At 36.0% G+C, this 24,775-nt stretch overlaps 1 protein-coding gene across 1 annotated transcript in view; it reads right to left on the bottom strand.

Annotated features, from left to right (window-relative positions):
* The window catches only part of MRC1 (mannose receptor C-type 1), an 85,798-nt gene that overhangs the window by 2,746 nt on the left and 58,277 nt on the right, over positions 1-24,775 (bottom strand). Inside the window, exons 19-28 of the mRNA XM_090266570.1 lie at positions 23,775-23,875; positions 22,940-23,082; positions 22,459-22,573; positions 19,349-19,515; positions 17,184-17,286; positions 14,158-14,390; positions 11,144-11,309; positions 10,195-10,344; positions 919-1,032; positions 280-444 (exon numbers count right to left, since the gene is read on the bottom strand). Coding sequence (XP_090122696.1) covers positions 280-444; positions 919-1,032; positions 10,195-10,344; positions 11,144-11,309; positions 14,158-14,390; positions 17,184-17,286; positions 19,349-19,515; positions 22,459-22,573; positions 22,940-23,082; positions 23,775-23,875 — 1,457 coding nt within the window. The remainder of the gene's footprint in view (positions 1-279; positions 445-918; positions 1,033-10,194; positions 10,345-11,143; positions 11,310-14,157; positions 14,391-17,183; positions 17,287-19,348; positions 19,516-22,458; positions 22,574-22,939; positions 23,083-23,774; positions 23,876-24,775) is intronic.

Here is a 24,775-nt window from a genome sequence, read left to right as displayed (position 1 = left end):
AACTGCTTGCAATCTTACACACCCATATGCATGGATATCCTGTTATAAGTGGATTGATAAATCAAACCATTATGTCAGCTAAGCAGGCAGGGAGTGTTTTATGCTCATTTAGAGCTGCAGACAGCAATTTATCACCATGGTAGACTGTATTTTTCACTTACGCAGGTGAGAGCTTGCAAGGAACCTATAATAACATTATAATCCCACACCTAACATCTTAATATTAGAAAGCAGTGGTGGCCTGTGAACATATGTCCCATAGGACAAATTCCTACTTACGTTTTGGTTTTTTACAAATATATCCTTTGTAGGAAGAACAGTGAATGTTACTCCACAATCCAGAAGATGCAATTAAAGCTACACAGTCACTGCGTTCACCAGAGGGCTCTCCTGTATTCCAGTTGACGAAGGAGACTGGATTGCTGTTAATCCATGTCCACTTTCCTAATTATCAAGTGTAGCCAATAAAAATACAAGTTAAAAACCCACTTTAACACATATTCAACTTATCCATGTAAAAGTTCTAAGTATATTATCTTATACTACATTCAATACTTATTTACAGCCAGACTTTTAATAGACAAGATTATAATGACTAATAATTACAGGAAAGGAAACTGAGACTGTATTTCTTATATAGCTTTAGTTGAAAATTTATTTCTAATTAATATGAAAATATTTTTAAAACTTCTTAAACTAACATAGCTACAGAAAATATTATTTTAACCAGTACCTTTCAGGATAGCATAAAATGCAGGTCATTTAAAATTTCAGTTATCTCAAATAAAAATATTTTGAATTTTAAAACTGGTCACAAATTAACCATTACTTAAGACAAGACTTTCTGGAACTGAAACCTTGTTTAACATATAATGGTTTAAAATATTTGTAATTAAATAATCATCCTGCAAAAATTACCTTCAATATTTCTGTACATTCCTATCCAAAAATTGGTTTTGCCTTGAAGTGGCTCAACTCGATATGACAGAAAACTTGATTCAGCAGCACTGTCAATGGAAACCAAAGAGGCACCTGAAAAACATAAAAGAACAAATATGATGGAAGTTCATTTAAGTAGCTGAAAATATTTTTATAATGATGGTACTTATATTATTAAGAGCAATATAAACCATTCTAACATGTCCACTTAAGGGGAAGAATTTTAAGAAGTACACATTTATCCTTTCAGAATTTCAGTTTTTATTCTGAAAGTACATTTTTACAGCATCATCTGTATACCAGTATCATACTAAGGGAGCTGCTGCAGAATATGCAAAGAGAAGTAGGACGCAGAATGTCTTAAGAGGGTTCTCATAGCATAGGTAGTTATGAGTTGAGAGTGAAAGAATGTATTAGAAAATAAAATAACTACAATATGCTATTGACATGCCAAACAGGGAGAGGATTTTTTTTAGGTGAAGCAACAAAAATGGAGCATGGAGAAAATAGAATTTAAGATATCAAGGAGCATAGGAATTCAAGCAGAAAGGAGAGAAAATAATTTCAGGAAGAGGAAGAATAAGAGAAAAGACAAGAAAAGAGGGAAGCATAGAGCTTCTCCAGGAACAGAGATGGCTCACAGATACACGGAATCCTCTATACTGGTTTATGGTAATATGATACAGATAGATGATAGATAAATAGATAGCTCTATTGGGAGATAGATCTATTGGGAGGAATTAATAGTGTTAATAGGTAGTGAAGTTTGGCTGGACAAATGTGGTCAATGGGTGAAAAAATATTGGGTTAGGCCTCACTGCAGATGGCAAGAGATTGGTATTTAGGGCAATGTGGTGATAAAAACATTTAGTTTTGGGGGGCTACAGAATGATGCAATGCACTACAGGAGTATTAGTCCAGCTGTTATGCATCAGACTGTACAAAGTAAGAAGAGAGATAGTCGAAAGACACTCCAATGCCTATGGTATTGACAACACAAATTAGATTTAGACTGACTCAAGTGTCGGCCTTAGATTTTATAGTAAGAGTTATAGCTTTTTAATAGTAACAACTAATATACTTTAAACACTTCATGCCAGACATTTTGCTTTGGACTTTATAAGAATGATCTCACTTACAACCGCCTTATTAAATAGGTACTATTGGCACCTCATTTTATAGTTAAGTGAAATATAAAATATAGACAATAAAAAATGTTCTAAGATTTTAATGTTAATAGAGGGCAAACTCATGGCATGATCCAGGCATTCTGAATCTTGAGGGCCTCCACTTAACCATATGCCTGCATCCCATGTTGCTGGATCCTGCACTGTCCTCTTGATATTTGTTTTCATTGCATGATTGCATAATCCATCAGTAAATATATTTCATAGGCGATGGCCATTTCAAAAGATTTGTGACATATTTTGATAAATGAGAATCATTCACATTATTTACAGAAAAATATAGTCACCTAAAACAAAGTTTCTACATATTCATTGCAAAATTTAAAAAATACTCAAACATGAAGGAAAGCCATTATAATTTTAAAAATCCAAAGCAGAATTTAGGTGGCATCATAAGGAATGGCAAAGTAAGGACCCTTGAAAATCCTCTGTCCCACAAAAGCAGTAAGAACACCACCAAATTTGTCAAAATCAATTTTAGAACCCTGAAAATTAACTAGTGGCCTTTAACCACCCAGGAAGCATTTATTCAAAATAAAGACTGAATTTTGGTAAGAACGGTGAGTTTCATGGTGTTATAACTCATCCTAATCTCACTGTCTTACCCCTAGCTCTGTAGTTGCCTTAAAAACCAACAGCCCCCAATTCAAAGTGAAAATCAGCATCATAAATGGCACTGGAAAAGTCAAAATGGTGTTGGAGTATTTCCAAAGTCCCATCCTCAAAGAATTTGCAGTATTTGATATCTCTGACAGTTCCCTGGAAAATCTCACTTGCAAAACTTGCCTTTATTTGACCTGACTCAGGACTCATGTAGTATAAACTGCCTTTACCTGGTGGTGTTTGTCAAGAACTATCAGTGGAAATTATGTAACATTGCAGCTGACTGAGGAAGTGGTAAGAGTTAAAGGAAACAACAAGCTAACCAAAAAAAGAAAAAGAAAAAAGAAAAACCTCAGGAATAAGATGTATATATGGAACTTTAAAAAGCATTGACTGTTTCCTGGGAGTGTGGAAGGCCACCCATAGGCATTGGGTATGCACCTTCCCAGGACTATGTGCATTCTCCTGAAAGATTGGACAAGTGCCTAAGCTTTCACCTCTGGCTGACCCTGAAGCACTGCATAAGCATGAAATGAAGGCCAAGGCAGAGTTTTAAACCATCTTTTTTTGATAATTCTTTTTAAATTTTACCTGATCTAAAGACACTACATAAAGCAATAATTATAAATCTGTGCTGATGGTCAGACAATGTGTAAAGAAGTATTTGTATGACAACAATATCACAGAAGATAGCAGAGGAAGTAGAGCTATATAAGAGCAAAAGTTTTGTATACTCTCCAAATCAAATTGATATTAATCTGAACTAGATTATTGCATATTATTAAGATATTAAATGTCATCCTCAGGGCAACTACTAAAAAAATAACTCAACAAAACATAGTAAAATAAAACACAAGAAAATTAAAACAGTACACAAGAAATTATATACTTAACATAAAAGAAAACAGAAATGAAACAATATAGGAATCAAAAGATGAAAGACATATAGAAACAAATGGCAGATATAAATCCTACCTTATCAGCAGTTACAATTATATAAATGATTTAAATACCCTGATAAAAATAAAGATTGGTAAAATAAATTAAAAAGTAAAAAAAAAATAAAAATAAAAATAAATTTTAAAGTGATTCAACTCTATGCTGTCTACAAAAGACACACTTGAGATTAAAAAAACACAAACAGGTGAAAGTGAGAGAGTGGAAAAATCCACCATACAAATAGTAACCAAAAAGAAGCTGGAGTGGCCATACTGATATTACACAAAATAGACTTTTGAACAGAGCTTGTTACTAGAGACAAATAAGTATATTCCATAATGATTAAAGTTTCAATTCATCCGGCAGATGTGACAATTATAGACAGATATGCACCTAATGATAAAGGCCCAATATACATCGACTCTGAATTTAAAATCAAAATTCATAGGGAAGGATCAATATGGCAACATAAAAGGCTCCTGAACTTTTCTCCTTTAACAGACACACCAAATGAACAGCTACCCATGGAACAATTCCCTCAGAGAAATCCAGAAACTAGCTGAGTAACTCCTTTATATTGGGTGACAGAGAAAATACCTACATCTAAATGAGTAAAAACTAAGACACACTTTCTCCACTAACCCCACCCCAGTAGAGTGCTATACAGTCAAGAGGGAGCCCCCCAACTTCCACTTTCTCCCTGAGAATTAGTGAAGGGTTTAGACTACACATCTATCACCCCAATTTTTAAGGCTCCCTCCTGAGGGACAGGCCCCAAAAAACACTTAGCTCTGAAGTCAATGTTATATGCAGCCACAAAACCCATGAGACTATAGAAAACAAAGAAACAATTCTTAATGGTACTGAAGGACACACTGTGGCTATCTCCCCAGGGTTCAGCTAAGAAGCCCGTCTCTCAGTCTTCCCCTGAAAGAGGATTGACTGCATACTTTACAACCCATTGCCTGAGGTTTGGCTGTTAATTTGCATGCACCTAGGGGCCAGCCGTGATCTTCATGGAACCTGAAGGAGCTGATAGGAAATTCTGCCACCTTTTCCTTCTGCAACAATAAAACCACGTCATCAACATCTCTGTGGAAGGAGCTTGTACACATATCTGGCTTAACTGTATACTTTCCCAGCTGCTGCCTGAGGGTTTGGCTTCTAATCAGCCTGCATTTCTGTGTTGACTGTGATCCTCCCCTTTGGGACACCATCAGGTCTTGGCTCACCCTCAACTACCCGGACCACTTAAAGCAAAGATGTTGATTTTGAGAATCACAAAGATTTGAAAGACAAACAGGAGCAAAGGTTTGGGGGACAAGCAGACATTTGGGCTGGGTTGATTGATGAAGTTCATCTTCTAAATAAGACCAGTCTTTCAACACTGAGAAAGGCACCTGTTTTATCTAATATGCACAAACCAACTCAGTGAGTCAAAGATAATGAAGAAATAAGAGAATGTATTTCAAACAAATGAACAAGATAAATCTCCAGACTTATGTTAATAAAACAGATAAAAGTGATTTAACTGATAGAGTAAATCACAGAGCTAAATAATACAATCAACACATTAAGAAAACTCAATAGAAGTTTCAACAGTTAACTATAAATTGGAAAAAAGGAACAGTGAACTCAAAGAAATGGCAGTCAAGCACATCAAGGTGAGCCAAAATGAAAGAAGAATAAAAATGAGTGAAGCAAGCTGAAGGGACTTGTGAGACAAGTGAACCAATACATGCATTATAGAAGTCCCAGCGGAGAAGAGAAAGAGAAGGGAGCAGACAGTTTATTCGAAGACATAATGGCTAAAAACTTTTCTAACCTGGAGAAAGAAATGAATATCCAGATCCATGAAACCTAATGACTCTAAAGAGATCCACATCGAAGCATACTATAATTAAACTGTCAAAAGTTAAAGACAAAGAGACATTCTCAAAAACAGCAAGAGAAATGCTACTTGTTACATACAAAGGAACCCCAGTAAGACAGTAAATGGGTTTTCCAGCAGAAACTTTGCAGGCCAGAAAGGAGTGGGATTATATATTTTACATGTATAGAGAAAAATGCCAACCAAAAATACTCTACCCAGTAAAATTTTCCCTCAGATTAACAATAAACCAGCCCTATAAGAAATGTTAAAGGGAGTTCATTAAGCTGAAATAAAAGGACACTAACTAGTAATGTGAAAACATTTGAAAAATATAAAACTCACTGACAAATGTAAATATATAGTAAAATTCAGAATACTCTGTTTTGTAATGGTGATGGGTAAATCATTTATAGCTCTAGTATAAAGGTTAAATGCCAAAAGTACTAAAAATAACCATAAATACAATAATTTTTTAATGTATACACAATAATCTTATTCTCTTTCTACCTTTATTAATCTCTGCTCATTTGATGTTGATATTGCTGATATGGTAGGGAGGTTTTTTTCCTGACATGGGTAGTTTTATTTTGTTCTGCCAGCACCTAACCAACAAAATACAAGACATGGTGGAGGTTGTGACTCTCAGTCAGCCAGCCAGAGGGGAGAACCCACCGATGAATAAGCCATTAATAATAAAAGCCTAAGTATAAGAAGAGAGCCCACATGAACTGAATAAAGGGCATCCATAGAGCATCCAGATCAGAAGATCAAATAGACTGCACCACTGAGTCCCACAGGTCCGCTACCACAGAAGACCACCCCACAAAGACAGGCAGTCAAAGCAGAGCATTCTGAGATGCAGAAACAACCAAAAGAGTCACCTCAAATGGGAAGAAAAAGAAACAACTTCCAAGTAAAAGGAAAGGAGGAATCACCAGAGAAAGAGCTAAATGAAATCGAGGCAAGCAATCAGACATAGAATTCAAAACAATGGCTATAGGATGCTCAAGGAACTCAGTGAGAACTATAGAAATCTTTACAAAGAGTTCCCATAAGACTGTCAGCTGATTTTCAAAAGAAACTTTGCAGGCTAGAAGGGACTGGCAAGAAATATTCAAAGTGATGAAAAGCAAGGTCCTACAACCTATATCACTCTATCCAGCAAAGTTATCATTTAGAATAGAAGGCAGATAAAGGGCTTCCCAGACAAGGGAAAACTAAAGGAGTTCATTGTCACCAAGCCACTATTATATGAAATGTTAAAGGGAACTATGTAAGAAAAAGAAGATCAAAACTATGAACATTAAAATGGCAACAAATTCACAACTATCAACAACTGAATCTAAAGACAAACTAATCAAACAAACAGAATAGGAACAGAATCATAGATATAGGGATCATTTGGAGGGTTATCAGCTGGGAGGGGGGAAGGGGAGAATGGAGGAAAAGATGCAGGGATTAAGAAGTACAAATTGGCAGGTACAAAAAGACAGGGGAATGTTAAGAACAGTATAGGAATCAGAGAAGCCAAAGAACTTACATGCATGACCCATAGACATAAACTAAGGTGGGGATAGCTGGAGGGAATGGGGGTGCTGGGTGGAGGGTGGCAAAGAGGGAAAATTGGGACAACTGTAATAGCATAATCAATAAAATATATTTTTAAAAAGGAATAGAGAGCCCAGAAATAAACCCAGGTCTCTATGGCCAATTAATATTCGACAAAGGAGGCAGTAGCATACGATGGAGTAAAAACAGTCTCTTCAATAATGGTGTTGGAAGAACTGGACTGGTTGGTACATACAAAAATAGAAACTAGGCCACCAACTTATACCATACACCAGAATAAACTAAAAATGGATAAAGGATTTAAATATAAGTCGTGACACTGTAAAAGTCCTAGTGGATAACATAGGCAGTAAAATTTCAGATATCTCTCACGTGGCAATATTTTTACTGATATATATTCTAGGACAAGGGAAAGAAAGGAAAAGATAAACAAATGGGACTACATCAAATTAAAATGTTTCTGCACAGCTAAAGAAAACACTGTCAAAGTGAAAAGGGAACCCACTGTATGGGAGAATATATTTGCCAATGCTACATCAAAGAAGGGTTTAATCTCCAAAATATATGAAGAACTCATATGGCTCTACACCAGGAAGACAAACAACCCAATTTAAAAATGGGCAAAGGACCTGAATAGTCACTTCTCTAAGGAGGATATACAGATGGCCCATAGACATATGAAAAAATGCTCAATATCACTAGCCATCAGAGAGACGCAAATTAAAACCATGAGATATCACCTTACACCTGTCAGAATGGCTATCATTAATAAATCAATAAACAACAAGTGCTGGCAAGGATGTGGATAAAAAGGAACTCTAGTGTTTTGTTGGTTGGAATGCAGACTGGTGCAGCCACTATGGAATTTCCTCAAAAAATTAAAATGGAACTGCCTTATAAACCCAAAAATTCCACTGAGGGAATATACCCTAAGAATCCTGAAACACCAGTTGAAAAGAACTTATGCACCCTGATGTTTTAGCAGTGCTATTTATAATAACCAAGTGTTGGAAACAGCCAAAGTAAATGAGTGGATTAAAAACTGAGGTACATTTACACAATGTACCTCAGAAAGAAAGAGGGGAGTTCTACCTTTTACGACAGTATAGATGGAACTGGAGACTATTATGCTAAGTGAAATAAGCCAGTCAGCAAAAGACAAATACCATATGACTTCACTTGTAACTGGAATCTAATGAACAAAATAAACTAACGAGAAAAATAAAACTAGAGATATGGAAACATGGAACAGACTGATAGCTGTCAGCATGGAGGAGAGAGGGAAGAAATGGTGGAAGGAAGGGGAAGGGATTAGTTAAAGAACATGTATGACTCATAGACATGGACAATGGTGTGAGTATTGACTGGGCAAGAGGGATGAGTTGGGTGGAGGGGGGCAAAAAGGAAAGAATTGGGACAACTGTAATAGAATAAACAATAAAAAATAAAGAAGCCACAGATATTAAAAAAAGAATAAACATTCTTCTCAAGCACACATGAAACGTTTTCAAAACAGATCATATGTTAGTAGACCACAAAAATCTCAATAAATTTAAGATTGAAATTATATCAAGCATATTTTCTGGCCACATTGATATAAAACTAGAAATCAATTACAAAGGGAAAACAAAAATTCACACATATATGGACATTAAACAACATGCTACTGAACAATTAATGGGGAATATATGTAAAGTAAAATATTACTCAGCCTTTAAACAGACAGAAAACCTGCTACTTGCACATTGATTAACCAGGAAGGCACTATGCTGAGTGAAATAAGCCAGACCGAGACAGACAAATACTACATGCTATCAGCTTTATATGTGGAACTTAAAAAAAAAAGACTCACAGAAACAGAAAGTCAAATGGTGGTTGGCAGGGGAAAGAGGGAGAGGCTTTTAAAAGGGTACAAGCTTTCAATTATAAGATGAATAAGATCTGAGGATCTAATATATAACATGGTGGCTACAGTTGATAACACTGTATTGTATAATTGAAATTTGCTGAGAGTAGAACTTAAGTGTTCTCACCAAAAATAAAAAAGTAAATATGTGAGGTGATGGATGCATTAAGTAACTTGATGGGAGAAGTCCTCTCACAATGTATGTATAACAAAATATTATGTTATACACTTTAAATGTAGTATAATTTTGTATCAATTTTACCTCAATAAAGCTGAAAAAATATAAACATGAAAGAAAAAAAGTCAAAGCTCAAGGTTAACCTTAGAATGGAATTGTAGGATATGAGGATACAACTCTTGCACACCACTGTTGGATGAAGAACCCTTATTTAGGGCATAATCAAAAAACTTTTTTTTAATTTAGTAAAATATTTAATGAGTCCTGGCTGGTGTGGCTAAGTGGACTGAGCACCAGCCTGCCCACCAATGGGTTGCTGATTGATTCCCAGGCAGGGCACATGCCTGGGTTGTGGGACAGGTCCCCTGTTGGGGGAGTGCAAGAGGCAACCACACATTAATGTTTCCCTCTCTTTCTCCCTCCCTTCCCCTCTCTCTAAAAATAAGTAAAGTCTTTAAAAAAAATTTTTTTATTCAATGAAATTTAACTCAGTGAATTTTTAAATATACCCTAAAATTTTACTTTATTTGACCTTTTTATTTAGGGGAGAAAATTATCCATTTACATCATGTCTATCTGAATTTTCTTTTGTTCTTCACAAATAAAATAACCAGATATGAATGTTTGTCTACTGATGGTAAAGCAAAAGGTTCCTGAACACTTGTGAAACCTGAGCCTATCGGTGACAAGATGTGAACATGATACTCTGAATAGCTAAGAACAAGAATCCTAATAATTCAGTACACTAGGGCCAAAAATAAGAAAGACTTGTTAAGTAAATGATTATTTTCTACCAAATTCTTTAAGATTTTTGAGGCTACAATATTAGAAATTACATTTAGGGGGCATGATGTTGACTATTCTGTTACAATACAAATTATTCAGAAAAATAGACAGCTATTTTTACATTCCAACTGTTTTTAATGTACAGTGTTACTAGTATCATGGTAATCCAGAATAGATGACTGTGGGGTTTTCTTACAGTAAGTGTGGCACTTACCCATTCGAAGACATTCCAGGGATGCTTGGCCCCATTGCCTTGTATATGAAGACTCAATATAGTAGCAGTGGCCATGGAAAGGAATCCACGCCGAGTGCTCTGAGTCTGGGCATCTGCCAGGCAGTTGTGGTGGTTCAGTGGCAGGGGGTTCTGTTAACGAAAAGATATTTAAAATAAAGTAAAATCTGAAGTTTCTGTAGTGTGTAAAACAATATATTAGTATCCATGGAAAATTATCACCCATCATTGTTTTTTAAAAAGTTCTAATTATTTGAATCTGTCATTTTTATCATTGGGTTTTCTTTTTACTTTATCTTTTTTCCATTTTAAATATATTTCAACAGAATGTGCTAAAATACTGTGGCAATAAATAGTACTCATAATGTAACTCAATAGATATACAGAAAGACATTAAGTTCCTAAAACAAAGTGACCCAAAAATAATTTTCAAAGACAGATTCCCTTCAAGACACTCTTTTTTGTGGGGGTGAAGAGGTGGATTCTAATCCTTACAGCCCTTCTTAGCCATGATTGTCCCATTCTAAGATTGCATTCTAGGGCACTATCACAATAATATCAGCCATGGATGAATCTACATGCACTCTGATAAAATTATTTTGATACAGTTATGCTGTAGACATCAAAAGTAATCATAATTTCCTAGGGAATCTTACATAGATTCAAAAAATAATTTCAATTATAAAAACTCAAATTTATAAAGAGCAAATAAACTCTTGCAATGGAGAAAAATTTCTATCGCCATTATTTTGATTTATGTATATTTATTTATTACCAAGTCAGTCTTTCATTAGGTGAAGGAATATGTTTTAACTTACTCCTATTCTTAAGCTTCCCAAGACATGGTATGGCTTAATAATATCAACAGTGGTATGTATTGGCTTATTCAGAAAATTACAAATGCCTAGATTGTTTTTGTATATTCAATTACCCTTTGATTTTTTGCAGAGGAAATTAAAACTTTCATTGCAATGTGCTGTCTTCCAGGAGCCATCAAGATCCAGATAAACACATGCTGATTTCAGCCTGGGCTCATCAGCAGCCCAGTTAGTGTACCTCACCCTCCATCTATCAGTCCAAACATAGTCACCACCAGTCTGCAAGAACAAAAAGAATGATTAACATGGAGTCTTGCTTCCTCTAGAAAAGGCCAGAAGAACCAAGAGTTAAAAGTACATTTAAAACCATGATTTGACAAAGAACCTTCAACACTTAGGAATTTTTAAAAACATCATGGATCATTTCCACCAACTCAAATTCAATAAATGCAGCCTTTCTTACAAATAAGACTACAATAAATACACCCTTGGAAGATAATTTGAAAACCTAACTTAAAAACCTATGTCATTTTCTATGAAACTCCTTATTTGTAAGCTTTCAGTGCAAAACAAAAGTTTTATCTTCCAAACAAATAAATTATTTATTATAATGCCATTGAAACAATAATAAAATTTAAATAATTTTTGTTGAAAATTAGAAGGAAATATATTCCTTCTAATCTTATCGTTCAGCTGTTAAAACAGGCCAGTGACAAGTGACTTAGGTAAGGTCCTGTGGGAAGAAACAGAGGGGCATCGGTCTTGCCTTCCAGTTACATGGTTTTTCAACCATAACTGATCATGATAGCATTTTTAAAAAAGCTGAGTGCTTTATTCGGTTTACACACTTCATTTCTTATTAAATTTAGTCAAACAAAATAATTAACTGGTAACACCAAAAATATTACTTATCAAGCCCTTGCTGGTGTGGCTCAATGGATTGAGCACAAGCCTGTGAACCAAAGGATCACTGGTTCAATTCCTGGCTGGTGCACAGGCCTGGGTTGCAGGCCAGGTTTGTGTGGCAGGCAATCTTCCTCCCTTCTCCTCTCTCTAAAAATAGATAAGTTAAATCTTTTTAAAATATACCCTTTTAACAGCCTAAAAGAGATTTTATATGTAATGCTTTAGATCACATGATATATAAAACTCACTGAATTTTTAAACAACCCAAGCAATTGTTCCATTTTAACTGCATTATTTAATTTACCAAGCTAATCATCATAGATTTAATGACAAAAATTAAAGTATGTGTTATCTCACGTTAGAATTGTGTAGTGTTCTACCATGTTTAATCAAATAATGCTTATATAATCATTAACTCCATAGATGTATGAAAAATAATAGTATTCTCTTAATTATAAATGTCTGTATAGTAGAAAGCCATTTAATCTTTCTTAAAATAAATAAAAGCCTATTTTAAACTCATAAGAGAATTGGGACTACATCTGTGAGAATAAAATAAATGAATTATCAAATGAATTACTAAAAACCAAGACAACACAGACATAAAAATGTCTTGCCTAAGCTTAATCAAAGAAATCATTATGGAACTACTTACTTTTAAATATTCACTTCCCTACTTCGGAAGTACTCAATTGCACAAAGTATATACATTTCAATTTATGCGTCATGGCATTAGAAGCTCTATAAAATCTGACACCAATCTACTTTCCAGTTATAGCCCTTCTATCCTTTTCTCTCTTTTTGGTACTCCTTCCTTATGTTTCACCAGCCCAGACAACAGGTACCAAGTGTGACTTTCTCCGAGAATCTCCCCTGGTCCTCTCCTGTGGCAAAATTGATCCTTTTTCTCTCCTCGTGTAGTATTTTGTATACCCTCTCTTTGATACTTCTTGTAATTATCTTTTAATTATAACACTTGTTGACACTTCTGATTCTTCTACTAAGAAGTTTGCTAGTTGACTAGCTAGATGAATATATGTATGGATGGAAGATAGATGGATCACAGGGCATCAGAGAAGACTCATTTTAGGAACATTTTGGCAGCTCTGTTGCCGCTCTTAGTTCTGTGACTCATCTGTCACTCCACCCCATTCCCTGCCAGCAGGGAAGACGGGGAATTGACTGCAATGAAATTTCTTACACATGGATGGAAGCTCCATGACTTCAGGATTGAAAACAACTCTGCAATGGCTTGCCACAAAAAATAAAAAGTATCCTCATTACCCAGGAACTATACCCCTGACCTTCTTTCTTAATTCTCATGGCATAGTTATAATCATGACACTAGAAAGAAATGTTAATAAATAAAAGTGTTTAGATGCAGCATTTAATTTTAACATTCAAAAGCAATATGAAAGTTGTCCATCAATAAATGAATGAATAAAGATGTGGTACATATATACAATAGAATATAACTCAGCCATAAAAAAATGAAATCTTACCACTTGACACAACACGGAGGCACTTCGGGAATATTACACTGACTGAAGTAAATCACTCAGAGAAAGACAAATACTATAGGATTTTATTCACTTATATGTGTAACCTAACAAACAATATAAACAAACAAACAACAACAACAACAACAAAAAAACGAAAGCAAAAACAGAAACAAACTCATAGATACAGAAACCAAACTGATGGCTGCCAGAGGGGAGGGAGGGCAAGGATTGGTGGAAATAGAAAGGAAATTAAGAAGTAACAACTTCTAATGATAAAATAAGTCACAGGAATAAAATGTACAGCATAGGAAATAGAGTTAATATTATAACAACTTTGGAAAGTAACAGATGGTTACTAAACTTATTGTGGTGATCACTCTGCAAGGTATATATAAATGTTGAATCACTGTGCTATATACTCGAAACTAATATAATACTGTATGTCAGCTATAAGTAGAAATAAATTTTAAAAGAGAAATATGAGAGTTAACATAAGTTAGATAAGTCTTTATTTGATCTCTGTTATACACCACTAGCTTATTAGATCTTTGAACACATTGGATACTTGAAAGACTGGTTCTTGTTCATGTTAGTATCATTCATATACCCCAGCACAGTTTCCTACATATAACAAGCATTCAGCAGAATGAATAGAAAAAGAATCATATTCAATCACAATATATCAGCCATGTCAAGACAGACATGTTTCCACATCTTACCAAGTTACTGTTTAGGCCGATCCACACAGGTTCATTAATTGTTTGTATTTGCATCCACACAAATGCATTACTATAGGGATCTAAGATGCTAGCCATAGAAGAATCTTCAAGCTTGCAGTGACGTTCGGCATCATCCCATTCTAACTTAGATTTTATGACTGAGTAGCTACTTTCACCATATTTAACAAAGCCATCTGTTGGGACTGTTGCTGGAGAATTAGGCAAGTGAGGATCTGGAATACAAAGATTATTTTTGTTAGCATTATCAATTAACATTATTTGAGTGACATCAGTGCATGACTACTGTATTTTATACATCATAAGAATAAACAGAATAGCACAAATCCAAACTATCAGGGGTTAAAAATATTTTCATGAGCCATTTCATACCTGAAAACAAAGCTCTACTTTTAATCAGTATGCCTGATTGAATTAAATAATTTTCAAATTGTATTTAGAAGATTAAGATAATTATATGATCAAGTTTCTAAACTTTAAAAAAAATAAGCTTGCAAATTCAATGAGATCCAGTAACTGGATGAAAAAATTTCACAGTTTAGCGCCATAAATTAAAGAGTATCTAGCATCTTATTATTCCTAATCTTTATTCTTTTCTATCTTGGTCTGGTCAGATTTCAAGGTTAAGAACAGTCTTCCTCTCCTTTCCTGGACCTGTTCCACTCTACCCATGAATTTATATCTATTTGAGCCCTCTTGTGTGCCTTCAAGATATGGGTTTAAGCTCTGGAATAAAGCCATACACGAGTCCCTGGTACATTTACCCTTGATCTCAGGGCCTACCTGTCCTCTTACTCAAGATTTCCTGTGCCCTTCACCAGGCAGCTCTTGTCTTATCCAAAATGACTGAGGGGCTGAAACCCTTGCAAACAAGAGTCATTTTGGCTTTGTGATCTTTCTTCTTCAATCTCCAGAGTTGAATAGCTGCAGCTGAAATTGTATGTCCTGTAAAGCCTAAAATATTTACAATTTGTTTCTTTAGAGAAAAAAAGCTTACCACAGCTGGTGTGCAGTTCTAGATATCCTTGCCTACCGATTTTGTCTTGGCCACTTCTGTGTCTCTTCCACTCTATACCAGCCCAACCCACCATCTGCCTTGCTCCGTCACTACACAGATGCCACTTTCTTTTGACTATGCTGGGAAAGCAACAACTTGAATTCAGCAAGAAGGTGCAGCCACCCCTTTCTTCTGCTGTTGCTGCCACCTTGTGTTGGTAAAATATCATTAAACCAAGAGAACCAGCCCAGGGTCCTTAAAACGTTAAATTTCCCAGCTTAGGTTTGTCTAAAACATCTTTGGAAGCTTTTTGGACCACTAGTTGTGGCAAATGATGCTTGAGGTAGAGCTAAAAAAACAGCTAGGCAACTTAGCCCATCTGACCAATTTGCTTTTTATGAAATATACATAGAAGAACTTATAAGGAAAAACTAAAATATTGAGAGATTAGATGGTGGGTAATATTTTCTCTTCTTTACTATTTTTGTATTTTCTGAATTTTCAACAGAGAAGATATGTATTTTTAAATACTTTAAAATTTACATATATTTTATATATTTGTATTCATATATTTGGATATTACATATAGATTTTGAAAAATATGATAAATGAAGGCATCACCCTTAATTCCACTATCCAAATTTAACCACTATTCTTATTTTGATGCATTTCACTGTATTTTTTGTTCTTATTTTGAAGAGCGTTCATAGTGGGTTTTTTGTGGGGTTTTTTTTTTTTTTGTATAACTGACATTCTAAAATTAGAATGTCACTTTAACACCTTTCTTTAAGCCTAAAAATCATTAAAAATCTTCAAAGCGTTTTTATTGCAGACAAATATTCTGTCACTTACATTTGTAATCATAATAAAAAGATTTTAAATAAGGTTGTCAATCATCATTCAGTTCTATAAGGAGCCTCCCCACTTTGCCCAAAGAAGAGCAGAGCAGGTGGCCATACTGGGCCTAAGACTGGTCCTGTGAAGCACAGTACAGAGCAGGAATTTCCAACCTGTGTGCCACAAGAATTTTTAAAGCATGCAATGCCTGCTTCGTCAGGGGCCCTACCCTCTTTCCCTTAGACCTGTCAAACACAACAATAGCCATCAGTGTGAATGAATCAAAATTATACCTGCTTTTTTTGTCAGGTCAGCAAAACATATATTTTTTGGTGTGCCATAGAATTTTAGTAATTGGTTTATGTGTACCATGCAATGACAAAGGTTGAAAATCGCTGAGAAGCGACATGGCCTGCATCAGCTTTCAGATTAATAAAAGGTTAGAATGTCTGCAATACTTTCCATTCATCTGCATGTATCATAAGTGATTTTCAGTCATCGTTGGCATTAATCATAAGCTGGCATTAGTTCCCTGATTCCCCAGAAGGTAGAGAAGTCTTTCAGTTCTGGAAGAAGAAGTGCCTTCTAACTCACACTGCTCCTCCAAGAGCTGTGCTCAGAACAACAGCAAACTTACCCCACCCTCAACCCTCATCTCTATCTAGTTGGTTGTCTTAAGTCCTGACGTTCATCTTGTGTAGCTAGAAGTTCTTATTCTAGTTTGAGCAGAAACTGAAATGTGTACAACTATAACCTTAACTCTCAGTAAATATCCACATACCCTGTTTTATTTTCATTTAACTGTATAGTCAGGCTTCCTCAGCGGAAAAAAGGAACATAGATCACGTAGCTATATTTTTCAAGACACAGAACAAATAATGAGGTGTATATGAAGCTTTGTGCCAATGGCTCTCAAATTATGCAAGTTGAACTGAGGTATTCTTACTCTGATGTCTTTTTCAAAGTCAGAGTTTCAACTTCAAGTTTAATTTGCACAAAACTATCTGGTAATGGAGGAGAGGGCACATTCGTGAATAAATTAGAGAAAACATCACCCATTTTGTCTTCATATGCATACATGGATTAATGTGAGAATCAAACCTGTTGACATGTAAGGGAATCATATTTTGAAAGCTCCAGCTCTCCCAGGCAGGTGAGGTTTGGTAGAACTTACCAGGAGGTATCTGGCACACATAGCCTCGCTTACTGTCACAGGTTTCATCCATCCATTTCCCTGCCTCTTTTGACTTTCCTCCAATAATAACAACACAGTCAACCTGTATATTTGGGGGTGGGGGTGGAGGTGAGAATTAACAGTTATTTAAATCTAGTCATTAATAAGCCAGAACCATCCCTCATTCTTAACCTCCAAATTTTAAGATTGTCCTCATTCATTTTCATATAATATGTTCAGTTAATCCTTACTTGCCACACACTTTCCATGTGGATCCCTTACAATGAACTCTTGCTATTTAACTGAAAACCAAATAGAGTTGGATACATTTTGGAGATAGATCTGAGAAACCTTGCCATCAGAAATTTCATCAATTCCCTGATCCACAGCTAACACAGCTACAGATATCTTTTCAACCTTCTCGCCTCCAACCTCATTGTCCCATGAGCCTCCACTATTATGAACCCCCAATCCTACATTTCAAAGGTTCTTTACTCATCCCCATCTCCCTTCCTAGTTCTTATCTCCCACTGTCCTGGCTCAGAGTCTCTGCTCTAGTCCTCAAAACCTGTATATAATAAGCATGTTTCCATCACAAAATGCATATGAAAAGTTTTCATTCATTCTCTTTATCAAAGTGTATTTAATCTTTCCATTTTTCAAGTCCTGAAATTATAACAACACTGTATATGTGTCTTGATATCATTTTGTAAAATATAAACTTTATATTTTTACACACACTAAGGAAAAGTCTAGGAATAAAATCAACAAAAAATTAACAGTGTTTTTCTTTTTTTCTTGAAGGGCAAGATTATAGATTGTGTTTGTTGCTTTTGTTTCTGCTTTCCTTTATGTTCTGAAAACAAAACATTTGTGTAATACAATATTTTGTGCTTTACATCCAACTCACCTCCTGTTCCTAAAATCTTTCTAAGCAAAACCCATCTCCCTCCATTCTACTTTAACTTCTTCAGTAAGTTTTCAGCTCTCATTGATGTAAAGAGGAGTCAAAGAATTCCTCCACAGAAAATCACTTACCTATCTACCAGAATGTATGCACCCTGCATATAGCTACCAAGTTAATTATTATAAAGATGTCATTTTGATCAGATCATTTTCCTGCTCAAATCTTTTTTCACTGCCTCTCTGACAAAGCCCAAATTCTTTCATAGAGCATCTAAATTTCTCTAAATTCTGCTTTCCACCTTTCAAAACTTACTCCTACTTTTTTTTCTGCATATAATCCCTGCTACATCCAAAGCCACTTATTCCTGACCAAGCCTACCTTATGCTTTTTCTGGAAGACATTTTCACCTTGCCCACCTAACAAGGCCTTCCCCATCCTCTCAACAAGTTCCCCTGACCCTTATATATTTTAAACTTCTTGAGAAAAAGACCTGTAGTGATTCTTTTTCATATTTCTCCCCTCTACCCAGTGGAGGGTTCCACAGGTATGTGCTGACTGGTTAGATCACATCATCTCATAGTAAGTTTCTTTTCTTCCTAACTACTACATACTTTATAGCTGATGCTAATTATGTACTTTTATTTCTTTACTGTCTACTTTCTTATATAATACTATGGTCTAGCTTAAGAGTGAGCTTCTTTAAGGTAAGAACAAACTCTCATGTTTTTCACAATGCTTAGTAGATATTTAACACCGATTAGTTGACTATTTGATGATGTGAGATTAAAAGTAGTAACATAAAGAAACAATCATCTGTCTCTTAGGTTCATATACTAATACTTAGCATAGTGTTTGGCATATAGTAAGTAAGCATTCCATAATAACGATAATGAGGATGATGATGACATCTTTAGAAGTCATGGTAGCTTCCAGACCTACACCCCAAACATTACAATCACTTCAGGAGTTTAGGGGCAGCTGATGTAAAGAAAGTTGATAGCTCTGCATGCCTGTGTGCCTCCTGGCTGGCTCTCCCTGCCCCTCACTGCAGCTACCACCCGCCCCCGAGCTGAAGAGTTCTTAACTAAATCTGCATCCTTTCCTTCAAGGCTGGCTCAATCTGAAATAGTTAAAATCTACCAGAATGCATCAGACCAAGAAGTACTCTGGTTGATTTTTCACAGAAGGTTAATCAGTAATATGATGACTTTAAGCAAACTGATAGCATAAAGAGAGGTGACTTGAAAGTGATATTTACATCTTCATAAGAATGACTGCTCCTTCTTCCGCCAGGGTAACCTTTCCCCCAGTTGGTATAGTGAACACCTTTCCCATCTGTCCAAAGGAATGTGTGCTCTGAATTGATATCATTCATTCCAATCCAGGCATTGAAACTGGAGTCCTTCATATGATAGGTGAGAAATGCTGAAATAAAGTATCACAAGATAATTTTTAACTTCGGGGAAAAATACCGAAAATATGGAAAATATTCAAAATACATTAATTTAAAACATCAAGCATGTGATTAGTGTCTTTATTGTTATTTAAAAGCTCTCACCATGAAAACACACACATTCTAACCTTGCATCATGTCATTGCTTCAGCTCTGGACTTTGAAAAGTTTTGTACAATAGAAGTCTAGGTGTTATCTGGGCCACTACAGACAGGGTGTATCCTGCCCAGGGGCACTGAGGCACTGTGACAAGGGGGCCTAAAGGCCACCCCATGCTCCCACCTCAGTTGTGGCTGCCTAAGACCTGCAGAAGAGGTACGTTTTTCTAATTCATGCACAGTCATCCTATGAGTTAGCAGGCATCCTGGTTCTCTAAATAAAATAATCTGATTAGAATTACTAAGGGGCAGAGAGAGCTGGCTCTTCGTCCAGAAACATTTTGAAAATAAACACTGTTTATCCAGCAAGATGCTTTAAGCTGTCAAATTACCATAACCTTGGTTTGTCAAAGCAAAAGAGCTGCACATCTGGGACTCCTCCTGAGCAGCCAACACCTAGGGGTTAGCAGCTGGCCACTGAGTGTGCTTGGACCCAGGGGGCACCATGATGCTACATGCCCACATTATTAGGAGACGATCTAGAAAAATACAGAGAATATAGAACAAATAGGGCCTCTTGCTTCCTTATCGTTTCCATGGCAGATGAGATGGTGGAAAATATTCAGAAGCAGTAAAAGGCTTAAATGCATACGTGCCCACCCCCCTCTGTTAGCCATCCCTGGGGCTCCCACAGCAGCTGTCTTCTGTGCCAGCAACAGCACCTGCCAGCACCTGTGGGCACCTAGGTAGATAAGCACCAATTCTACAGAACAGCAATTTCTAAGCATTTATGCTTGAACAAGACTCCTGAGTGCAAATAGAAAACCAAATGACTAAGCACTCAGGTTGCTAATAGAAAATGCAAAATACCAACAAGCCTGTAGGCACACAATTATCTGTTTATTCAAAAACAAACAATGTCACGGAAAGGCCACTGTTCCGTGCTTACACTTTTGCAGAATAGTAGGTGTCTTGACAACCCTGCTCAGAGATTTGCTTATTTCTTGATTAACTAAAGGTAGAAGAATATTTTTTATCTTTTAATATTTTTCAGAAACAGACAAGAGCATGAACAGATATTTAATTTAGTTTTATATCCTAAAGAAAATCATAACTTTTACCCTATCCCCAACTTGAAATTAAATGTGGAAAAGCTGTACCTGCCAATATGTCAGCACTGATGATTTTCTGCCAAAAACCACAATAAGAATTCAACAACGTGTGCCTGTTTTGCCAGGAATAATGTTATTTTATGTGAAAATTGTTTCCTTCTGCACATCTCTATTACCCAGGTTCTAATTTTGTTATGCCAGGAATCAGCCCTTTGTGGTTAAGACAGGGATCCATTATTGTGTTTCTCTGCTGGGTCACAAAGCCCAAAATGTGGTAGGCTAGTTAGAGAAATGTGAATATTATATTCTTAAAATATTTTTATTGTATGCTATGATTTGACCCTCTTCTCTCAGTGTCTGGCAAGTTGCTGAACTTGTCGAAGGGCCTTGGTGAAAGCTTGATTGATTTGTCAAACAATGTTCCAAGAGAGCGCGTAACAGAATTGATGGGGTAAAATAAGCATTTGGGAGAGTGCCGTACACGGGTCTAGTGTCTCTTATTTCTTGTATTTTTTTGAGACATACCATTTTTTCCAGTAAATGACGTCAAAGAATCTTGGAACCAAAGAGGAACTTAGAAATTATCCAGACCACATCTCTTAGCAACAATATTTACATCAATTTATATGTACAACACTCACTGAGCATCTTCCACGCCATGTACTTACTAGTCAATATGTGGGACTCTATAGCATCCATCTGAGTACCTTCCAGTAAGTGTTTTCACAGCCCTTTAGAGAACTCATGAAGCAACCCATCCAATCAATTCTAATTGCTAAAATGGCCTTCAAAGTTTCAGCCTAAGTCAATTTCCCTATAACTGCCACTCATTGGTTTAGGTCTTCCCTCTGGAGCCACACCAGATGATCCTTGAAAACCCACAACCTCTCTTTTCCAAGCTGGGAAACCTGGGGGGCCTTTCAAACATTCCTCACTGGCCACTCCCTGCGGTTTCCGAACCCTTCATCAGTTTAGTCACTTTCATCTGCCTGGCCTACGGCTGGTCAACAGCCTCCTTAGAGTGACAAGTCACAAATTTCACCTAATATCTACTTCAAATGAGAAGGCCCAGAAATGTCCATGCAAAAGTGGTCAAGCCCCTTTCACCCGATAGCAACGTAATGAATTTTACAATCTGCTATATGGTGAAAGCAAGTTTTCTCCTGTAGTTCTCTTCTTTGGAGCTCTGGCTTATGCTTACATTTTATCAAAAAGTTTTTCTCAATTTGTTCCAAGTTTCTATTTAAGGATCAGTTCTATTGCTTTATAAGTTATGTGAACATGACTGGAAGAGCAACAAATGGGAAATCAGCAATTTCTCATTTTATTGCTAGAATGACTATTTCTTTGCCTCTTTGGAGAGCAAACTGGATTGGTGGAAAAAGAACTGGATGTAAGCTGAAGACTCAGCTTGATTCCAAGCGCTACCGTTTACTCAGCAAGCTCCTCGCCTCAAGGCTCCTGAACGCCACTTTCCATTTACACGTGGGATAGTGATACCTGCTTCACAGAGTTGAGCTGACAATGAAAAGGGACTTTATACATAAAATGCCCAGCATGTGCCTACAACTGAGTATAACAGTTCTCAATATGTGCTTGATTTCTTCCCTTTCTAAAAAAATCATTTACTATCACAATATTCCATTATTTTATGAGGAAAATTATATGTTCCAATGCATAATTGACTGTACAGTGGCCTGCATACCTTGCTCTTTTTCATTGAATATGGAAACCAGATTTCCTTTAAATCCTACGCAAGCTGATCGTGCCTCGTGCCACGTTTTTCTTTCTTCTTTAGCAAATCCAAAGATTTTGAAACACTTGGATGAAAGAAAAAAACCCACAGTGAAAAGAGTACTAAAAGAGACCAAAATTATTTATGAAGATTATAGCTAAATATAAATTTCCTCAAAACCAAATAGAGATCTAAAAATTAAGTTAGTTTTATCACAAACTTTCCTTGAAAAGCTCTTTTCTCTTTTGGAACAAAGGGTACAACTGTTTGGTTAATATCTTCACATATACTCTTAATTTCCATAGAGAATTTGACAGGAATCTTGACTTACTCTTGTCTAAAATTTTCTAAAGTGATGAGGCAAGCAAAAGTTAACTTTAAGCTGAAAGATTTGCATTGTCACTCTCCATATAAGTATCAATGTCAAGACTACAACTCATTTTCTTCTTACCTTGTTGTTGTAGAAGTTCCAACCTTCCTTACAACCTCCTGGGGGTGGGGGCGTGCCAGGAATAACTGTGGTGTTGATACTGCTGTTGTGTCGCTGGCAGATGAAGGGATGTGGATAGCCACAATTAATGTCATTCCAAAACCCTGGCAAAAAAACAAAATAGTTAAATTAGATTTGCATGTTTATGTTTTAAAACACTCTTTTTAAAAATGCATTCATAAATTTATAAGGGTTCTCAAAAATGGTTTAGACCATAATCAAATTATAATTTACACAAGTGACTCAAAAAATTAGTGCAATATACTTTCACTCTCAGTTAAACTAATAATAGTTCAAGTTTATAGAGAGCTTCCTAAGAGCCATGTACAGTATATAGTTGGTATTGCCTATATGTTGCCTAAATAGCCAGTAATAGCAAATGATAATAATATTATAATTAATTTTACACGTATCAAACATTTACTTAGTGTTTTAGATGTATTATCTCATTTAATTTTCTCAGCATATAGGTTCTGTCATTATTTCCATTTTGCAGATAAAGATGGAAGAGAGAGACAAAGGAGCTAAACATTGTGCATATTTTCCTCAAATCAGAGCATAAGAAAATATTTCATAAAATGAGAAGTGAAAAGATTGTGTCATTTACTAGAGTAAATGTTAAGAACCTGTTTCCTTAAAAATTCAATGATTATGCTGCTAAAGTTTGAATTGTCCTTTATTATCTCTTCTTTTTCTTGCCTGAGTTAAGTGCACAACTTCTACTTTCAGCCTAGGGAGATAGCAAAGGACACATCATACCACAAGCCAACTTCAAGAAGGTCTGTATATTGATTACCTGAATTTGAATACATGACTACGCAGTTTTCATCATCATTTGCAAAATTGGGTTCACCCGGGGCCCAAGCCACATAATTCACCGTGCTTCCATCCATCCAACTGGCAAAGAAAATTCAGGCATTTAGCAATAATCCAATCATTAGAATAATTGGCTATAGCCTAGTGGTAGGAACAAGCAAGTCAATCAAGATAAAGGGACCATAAGATTTTAAGCTAACAAAAGAGAGGGTACTAGAAAGCATTTCTGGAGAGGGTTCTAGACAGATGGTTCTAGAGAGAAGTGCTAGAGAGCCCAACAGAAAATCCCAAAGGTGGTTGGTGCTCCTGGTACACTGTGCCCCTCTGTAGCAATCGGTGCCTTGGCTCCTCTGTCTCCTTTGCCCTCCCTGGAAGAAGCTGCCTTTAGTCTTGAAATGGGAGAAGAAATGGAGATGCCAATTACTCTGGAAGCAGGCCAGAGCAAAAATCCTATTATAGTACTTCTTAGGAATCACCCCCATAAAACATAACCACCCACAGAGAGGCTGAGAATATGTAATTTCTCGTGAGGCCCATTCTCTAAATATCATGTTTACTCTGGTTTTTCTTATGCAGACCAATAAATATTTTAATAAATTATAGAAATTCAAAGACATTTAGCTGGAAAAGGACAAAGAGATCATTGAAGAGATCTCTTATTTTAGAGATGATTAAAATGGGTGTTGTCCAAAGGAGCAGCAAACATTTTTGATCATTAAAAATAATGAGTGTAAGGTTAGATCTCATTCCACAAAAATGGAAAAAATAGTCACAGGGAACACATGTGGCTTTAACATCTGTGTATGAGCCAAGAAGACACATCCGCTCTTCAAACTTAGGAGAATGTGCATATTAATGAAGAAGAAAAGAAACCCCCAAATTTACTAATTTCCTCCCTCCCACAGCTTTTCCTGGCCCCTGTATCCCATGGAAAACAGTACAGTCATTCCTCTGAAGGGAAAGCATCTCGTGCAATTGAAA

The sequence above is a fragment of the Furipterus horrens genome, unplaced genomic scaffold (assembly GCF_987537825.1).
Source record: "Furipterus horrens unplaced genomic scaffold, mFurHor1.1.pri manual_scaffold_2, whole genome shotgun sequence".
Classification (NCBI taxonomy): domain Eukaryota; kingdom Metazoa; phylum Chordata; class Mammalia; order Chiroptera; family Furipteridae; genus Furipterus; species Furipterus horrens.
Note: the sequence above shows the minus strand (reverse complement) of the source record. Positions and strands in the feature narration are given on the sequence as shown.